Source organism: Mustela erminea, chromosome 21 (assembly GCF_009829155.1).
Source record: "Mustela erminea isolate mMusErm1 chromosome 21, mMusErm1.Pri, whole genome shotgun sequence".
Taxonomy (NCBI): Eukaryota; Metazoa; Chordata; class Mammalia; order Carnivora; family Mustelidae; genus Mustela; species Mustela erminea.
In genome coordinates this window covers 12,859,001-12,867,123 of record NC_045634.1, presented here as the reverse complement: position 1 = coordinate 12,867,123, position 8,123 = coordinate 12,859,001, and the positions used below count along the sequence as shown (strand labels likewise).

At 34.6% G+C, this 8,123-nt stretch overlaps 1 protein-coding gene across 10 annotated transcripts in view; it reads right to left on the bottom strand.

Annotated features, from left to right (window-relative positions):
• Nucleotides 1-506: 506 nt before the first annotated feature.
• TEX15 (testis expressed 15, meiosis and synapsis associated) overlaps nt 507-8,123 on the bottom strand; it is an 83,671-nt gene continuing 76,054 nt past the window's right edge. For all 10 annotated transcript variants that reach the window (XM_032329276.1, XM_032329277.1, XM_032329274.1 and 7 more), the window contains 3 exons: nt 7,777-7,835; nt 3,696-4,936; nt 507-1,007 (listed from right to left, as the gene is read on the bottom strand). In XM_032329276.1, coding sequence (XP_032185167.1) covers nt 970-1,007; nt 3,696-4,936; nt 7,777-7,835 — 1,338 coding nt within the window. In that variant the 3' untranslated portion in view covers nt 507-969. The remainder of the gene's footprint in view (nt 1,008-3,695; nt 4,937-7,776; nt 7,836-8,123) is intronic.

The window sequence follows — 8,123 nt, the reverse complement described above, 5'->3', positions numbered from 1 at the left end:
TTCTGAGACACTTTTTGCTTTTGTGCAATGTTGGAAAAGGAAAAAAAAAATCACCACAGAATTAAAAAACTTCTATTTGTGCTGCATTATTTAAATTACTAAAATATGACTAAACTAATGGCATAAGCTAAAGAAATTATTCCTTATTATTTGCTACAAAATCAATTTTAAGAAAAGTTTGAATTATGAAATACAATACAATAGAAATAATCTTGTGGAAGAGGGTCCTAGGAAAAGCTACTAAATGTACTTTAATTTCAATACAATGATATTAAACTACTTCAAACATAAAAGTTTTAAAAATCTCTACTCAAAGACAAACACTGGAAATATACAAACCAAATTCCCTATTAAAACTTGTTTTGCAAGCAAAAATTAGAAAATACTGAAATTAAAGGAATTTGTCACATTAGACAAAGAATTATGTAAAATATTAAGAATTATAAAATTATTGGTCTGATTGACCAACCCAAGTAAAAAAAAATATCCTTTAAGTCAAATGGCACAATGCTATTATAAACAATATATCAAAAAATATCAGAGAGAAAAATCTTAAAGATTTTACTATTATTGCTTAAGTTTACTCATATTAAATGGTACATTTACTCTCCTTATTCCATTAGGATAATCTGAAAAGAATTTTTATATAACTGTAACATTTGTGATGGAAACATTTCAAAATATAATTTCAAAATATTGTTAATATTTCTGATGGATATTGAAAATAGCCTACTATCATTCACTAAAATATTGCATGGAAATAATTTTGGTATTTCAGATGTCAGAAATTGATTTCCAGTTGCATTATATGATACACTGTTGCATTTAAACATTTTATAAAGAGCTATATGGTTTATATTTCCTACCACATTTACATATATTTAAAAAATGTAAAAATAAAAAGTAACTAAAAAAATACTTGGAAAACCTTGTTAAATTCCCTTTATTTCAGTAGACAGAAGACTTTTTTCAATGTCCTGGCTGAAAAGGTTCTTGTTGCCATGGAACTGAAAGAAAAAAACCACAAAGATTTGAGATAAGTTAATGATGCTGACTAAGCATAATACATAATAGTATAATGGAAGACCTGAGTTACGTTAGTACTAAAAATATTAGAATTCAAACTGCACATCTGCCCTTTAATAGCCATGGGATCTTACAAGTTATTTAAGGATCTCCAAGGAGTACTTGCCTTATCTGTAAGAGAACAATAATCCCTACATGCCTCTCAGGTACTCTGGGAGAGTTAAATGGAGTAAAGGAGGTAATAATGTGCCTCACACACAGGGCTCACCTAGCCCCTTAGTTCCATTTATGGCACTGAACACAAGCATCAAGAGCAAAACATCAAAAATGGGCCACAGGGATTTTCATATGTTTAGAAGGATGTAGTTCCTGAAAGCATGAGAGGTGATCTCTATAGATTATTTGTACTCATAAAAACTAAATGAAGTGCTTACCGCCTCATAATACTTTCAGAGCTACTTCTGAATAATACAGTAAGTAATTGTTTCTTTTCCTTTTATTTTCACTTGACTAACATAAACAAGTAGGTTAACAATTAAAATTAAAATTGAGAATCAAAGCTGGATTTGATTCCAGAGATATCTTTTTGAGCATCACCAACAGCTTAATTATTAAGGATATGAAAAATCTCAAACTCTGAGAACCTTTATGAAATAATTACATTCAAGATTTCCTATTTCAGAAATGAAAATTTCTAGTTTAATTCATAGGCTTGCTACATCTACTATGCTTGGTGTGTCTATTATTACTGCAACAGTAGTGTGCCAAATTAATCACAAAGGAAAATCACAAAGGAAAATCACTTCCCCACTTCCACTCCTCTTTCTTTCTCCTCTCCTTTACTGTTTTTCTTCTGTTTTAGGTGAATAATCCCCAGTCCTGTTTAAACTTATTTGGTGGGTCAGGATGGGAAGGGAAAAATGCAGAGATAATTACAATATCATATAATACTCATATAACTTATCATGTGAGAAAGGCACACAAAAAGTTCTATGGAAGTACAAGAGGAATTGTATGAGAGAACAGTAAGTTCAATGTGGCTTGAAGACAAAGGTGGAAGTGGTGGGAGATGAGGCTACATAAACTGTGAAGAACCTTGCATTTCAAGCTAAAGTATTTGAATCTTATCCTATAGGTCATAGAGTGTCAAGTGGCAACTCCAACATAGAGGTCCTGTGATCAGATTTTTTAATAAGAGACAGAGCTATGCTAACAAGCTGCTTCTTATCCAATTCAGACCAAAGAAGGAATAAATGAACTCAATTTCTTTCTACTTACTAATTTATGAGAATTTAGAGTTGGGAAAAAACTTTTTATTTTATTATTTTTAAAAGTTTATTTACTTTTATTAATCTCAACACCCAATGTGGGGCTTGAACTTACAACCCTGAGATCAAGAGTCACATGCTCTTCTAAATGAGCCAACCACATGTTCCAGGAAACAACTTTTTAATTTGAAAGACCTTAAAAGATGGTTAAACTTACTTACAGTACATATTACCTATGATGGTAGAATACTGGAGTGTTAATGGATAACCGTAGTTTTTGTCAGATTAATAGTTGTTTTTAAATTTTGCTTTATATTGGTAAATATATATTTCAATTTAATTTTAAAAATCTATGTTCTAGTCATATTTTACAAATAAAGTTGCATTTAAGAGAAAAAATTTCAACTTCTAGTGGCAAATTACCAAGTTGTTCTACTCACTTATGCTCAGATAGTTTATTAGAATACCAAGAGAAAGTTTGCTTTATCTGATTGAAGTTTCTTTTTCCAACTTGGTTTTTACTCTTTTTCTCCATTTATCAAAATAATGTTATTTTCATAGTAGGAGATCTAGAAAATATTAAGAACTCCCTCTACAATCCCCCAATTTTATTACCCGGAGGCAGGCAACTTAAAATGTTGCTGTATTTCATTTCAGTATTTCTAGGCATTCCTTTACTTACACAGGTAAATTTATATAACATAGTTTTAAAAATTATCATTAAGTGGCACCTGGATGGCTCTCTGCCTTTGGCTCAGGTCATGATCCCAGAGTCCTGGGATCAAGACCTACATTGGACTCCCTGCTCAGCTGCTGTTCCCCCTGCTTGTGCTCTCTCCCTGTCAAATAAATAAATTTAAAAACTCTTTTAAAAAACCCACAAAGTGGGGTGCCTGGGTGGTTCAGTGAGTTAAGCCTCTGCCTTCGGCTCAGGTCATGATCCCAGAGTTCTGGGATCGAGCCCCACATCAGGCTCTCAGGGAGCCTGCTTCCTGCTCTCTCTCTGCCTGCCTCTCTATTTGCCTCTCTCTGCCTGCCTATTTGTGGTCTCTGTCAAATAAATAAATAAAATCTTTAAAAAAAAAAAACCCACAAACTAATTTAAACCGTGTAATTGTTGCATTGTGTTTCACGGTATGAATTACCTATAATTTACTTAACTAGTTCCCAAAGTTGGTTTTTGCTGAAGGACGTATTAGTGATATTATCAGTTCTTTTTGTTTCAATCTCTGACAACCAGATTCCCATGTGACAACATAATTCACAGATTTGAACAATTCTATGAGCCTGCACAAAAAATGACTACTATAGATGACCTGCTGTAAATTTCATTTACATAAATGTACAAAGAGAGAAAAGTAAAAACTCAATAAAGTGAGCACTAAAACTTATAAAACTTACCATAAGTCCATGGAACTTCTGGAAGCACACCTGAATCAGGAGGGTAAGGGTATACAGGTTGTGGGAATGACTGATGGGGAGCATACTGTGAAAAAACTGGCTGCTGAAAATTATAAGGAACAGGCATTTGAGATTGAAAATACCCATTCACTGGCAGAAAGTCACTTGCTTGTCGCTCCCCAGCGAAGTAACCAAAATATTGAGAGTATAAAAGATTAGAATGTGAACTTTGAACTGTACTTGCAATTGCAGTCAACATCCCAGGAGGAGATGGCTGTACTTCATATGTTATCCCACGATATGTCTGGGTAAGGGAACTGCCACCACTGCTGCTGTAATGGTAAACACACCAAGCGTAGTAAGGATATGAAGTTCCAAATGCATACGCCGAAGAACTACATACTGGAGCACATGCAGACTGTGGAAGTTCATTCCAATATGCTGCAGCATTTTGAGTTAGGACTTTCGGATTTTCATTATTTTGTTGTTCAGAAAAAGAGTATTCTGCTGTTTGATTTACATTAAGGGTTATGTCCTCAGATGCTCCTAGAGGTATAGAACTGGGACTCAAGGTATCCATGTATTTTTCTTTTAACTCAGTTTTTTCAGGCTGTGTTTTATTTACTTGCAGAATAGGAGATTTGTCCTGATTAAATCTGGATTCTGAAGAATTGGTGCATGCAGAATTTTTAATAGAAGAATTTAATATTTCATAATCTTGAAGTTCAAAGACAGTGTCATTTGTTTCTATATTGGCAGGGATGTCCCTAACAAAACGGAAAACAGGCTTTGAGAGCACTGATCCATCAGGCTCAGTTCCTGGTTTTATGTCTGAGGGACAAAATTTCTCTGCAGGATTAAGAAATCTCTGTGAAGGCATCTTGCGGTCTTTTGGAAATACGCCATCTACACTTCTTTGTTCACAAATTGTGAAAGAAGAACAAGCTTTCTTATCAGTTTTTGTTTCAGGAGCACTAAAATTCGCATTGCTTTTCTTCATGCTACTTAAGTTTCCCTGTTGTCCAGTGAGATCTTTCGAAGTATTAGATGAAATATTAGTTAAATCTATTCTGTCCTCTGGCTTTGATGTACAAGTGTCTTTTAAGTTCTTTGAAGGTAAGAGTGAGTCAGGTAGTGATCTTTCCACCTCAATCTTTTTTGGAGATACATGGTTTCTTTTCAGATTGTCAGATGAAGTTGCTCCTATTTCGCTTGGACTTTCAGGATGAGATCTCGTGGTCCTATTAAGTATAACATATACACAAAAACAACTTTAAATATACAGAGTCCCCCAAACTTAATATAAACATGTATTTGAAGTTTTTATTCAGGAGAATTCTTAAAATTTACATTATCTCTATCAGCAGTGTATGTGTAACTTGTTCCCCCAGTTTCATTCCTTGCTTTTTTTTTTTTTTTTTTTTTTAAAGATTTTATTTATTTGACGAAGAGGGAGAGATCACAAGTAGGCAGAGGGGCAGACAGAGAGAGGGAAGCAGGCTCCGGGCTGAGCAGAGAGCCCGATGTGAAGCTCAATCCCAGGACCCTGAGATCATGACCTAAGCCAAAGGTAGAGGCTTAACCCACTGAGAGACTCAGGTGCCCCTCCCCCCACTTTTAAAAAGACTTTATTTATTTATTTGATAGAGAAAGAGACACACAGAGAGAGAGAGAGAGAGAAGGAACACAAACAGGGGGAGACGGAGAAGCAGGCTTTCTGCATGACCCAAGGTGAAGGCAGATGCTTAACAACTAAGCCACCCAGGCACCCCTACTTCCTTGCTTTGAATTGAGATACTTTTCCTGCAAAATATTACACACTCTGCATTTCAAATGCATTTCCGATACATTTAGAAATATATGTAGTGGGGACACCTGGGTGGCTCAGTGGGTTAAAGCCTCTGCCTTCAGCTCAGGCCATGATCCCAGGGTCCTGGGATCGAGCCCTGCATCGGGCTCTCCACTCAGCGCGGAGCCTGCTTTCCCCCTCTCTCTCTGCCTGCCTCTCTGACTACTTGTGATCCCTGTCTGTCAAATAAATAAATTAAAAAAAAAAAAGAAATATATGCAGTGTGATCAATATTGTAATTATTTTATACACTGGATATTTCCTAACAAAGGCTTTTAGAAGTAGGAAACCACATCCAATTTTTTACTGTAGTTTTGCATTCATACACTTCCAACTTGTTGGTGATCTTCTTTACTTTTAATGGCTATATATAACTGACAAAACTACCATCTGTGCCCTGCCCCTGCCAAAAGATCATCTTCTGTTATTGGGAACTACTAAGATAGCTTTTCCATTCAAGGTTAAGAAGAGGAAACACAGACCTCCAAAATATCATGCCAATTTAATATCCTTGACATTCCTACCTAAATTTAGAGAGTCTCAACCAGGCTGAAGGAAGCATCCACTATGGAAATGTCTAGAGCCAGACTGTTAATATAGGTCTCCAGGATGATTATATTTTTTGATGTCTCATCAAATTCTCTGAATTACAAGTGGAAAAGAACTTGTTGAAAAGAAAAAAGTAATCATTCCTCCCCAAGCAAAAGAAATTAATCTCTGGCCTGGAATTTGTATATATTTAGTTTCAAACTAAATGCCCCATATTTTACTTAATCTAGCCTCTCTAAAAGGCATTTTAAGCTTTTTTTTTTAAATTAAAGATTTTATTTATTTATTTGAGAGGGAGAATGAGAGAGAGAGAGAGATGAGAGAGCACACAGAGGGAGAAGCAGTTTCCCTACTAGGCAGGGACCCTGATGTAGGACTCGATCCCAGGATGCTGGGATCATGACCTGAGCCAAATACAGATGCTTAACTGACTGAACTACCCAGGTGCCCCTCTAAAAGGCATTTTATTGACAACCAACATCTTCATCCAATTCTGTACAATACTTTGACATTTTGCAGAAGGTACAATTTCTGCTTTATCACATTTCTAATGATGTTTCAGTGATATCTCAACCGTATACATTGACAGCTGCTTGTATGGTTACTCTTCTACCCATTCTCTTAGAGAGTATTCTTCCATGAAAATATCACCCCTTATTAACCTTATATTTGGATTAATTCCCCTATGTGAGCAGGAAAGTCTGATTTTTGAGTATCAAATACTACCTATATTTAATTACCAGAACTAAGATGATTGTAAAACTGGTTTATGTTATCCCTTTAAAAGCGTATTCATCTTTGTGTCACTACACAACTATTTAAAGGGTCTGGAAAAGGATTCTAGAAATATAAATAAAATGTATAAAGAAGGGGAACCAAGTAAGACAGAAATTAGAATTCTCATCTTTTTTGTTCTGTATTACCCATTCTTTCATAAAATAGAAAAAATGAAGCTTGTCACAAACTGACAGCTCTGAGAGAGCTGAATGGAATAAGAGATGGTCAATATGTCCAGCGGCACCACTTCATGTCAGATTGAAAAAATATAAATCATGTAGGGAGTTTTTCATAAAAACAATTGAGTTTAAAGATCTAGCCTTTATTTTGAAATCACGTTCCTCCTATATAATGGTGTTAAACATCCTTTAATGAGACAGTAGTATAATACATGTATGTTGATGACTAAGTTCCCCCTTAGTAATATAAATTAGCAATTTCTATTTTTTTAACCAATTTTGAAATGTGACTGGTCTGTAGTATCCACAAGTTTAAAAAACTCAATCTAATCACTTGTCATATTATCTTCTTTTTAGCAAACCAGTTAGTAATGCCCATAAATTCTTTAAACAATGTCTGTCAAATGGAATTTTACTTTTTTATTCTATAAAACACCACTCTTCTCTTACTACTACTTCTACCTCTACTCAGAATCTCCCTATCCTTTAAATTACTGAAAAAAACATTTCACAGGGTATACCTTCAATACTTACAGAATAAACTTTAAATTCCTTAAACCTTAAAGTACTGCCTAATCTGAAACCTTATTCTCCCTTCTAATCTTACTCTTGTCCTCTAAGTTACATGTATATCCAATAGAGGTATATAAATAAATGTGTTAGCACTGTTCCTTAATACGTGCTTAATTTTGTTTTTTCTTCAGATAGGGCTGATGGCAGCTGTTACCTTGGGTGCTTGAATGTTGCCTCTTCTCTGTTGATTTCTGTTACATCTTTCATGTCAACCTATGTTTAAAAGTTACAAAGAAAACCTACATTGGTAATGGCATAAAATACAATATAAATATTATTTTCACATCAGATACAATTTCTTGTTGTGTCATCATCTAAAATGCTTGGTCTAAAACCACATTCATTAATCTTCCCCCTTTCAAAAACCAGTGACTCTGCTAGACTTCCCATATGTCACAAATGTTTAGAGAGACTTTTCTCAAAAGACATTTTACAGACTTATTTCTATCCCCATATCTTATAACAAATCTTGGAGTCCATTTATAACTGCTCTTTTTGTAT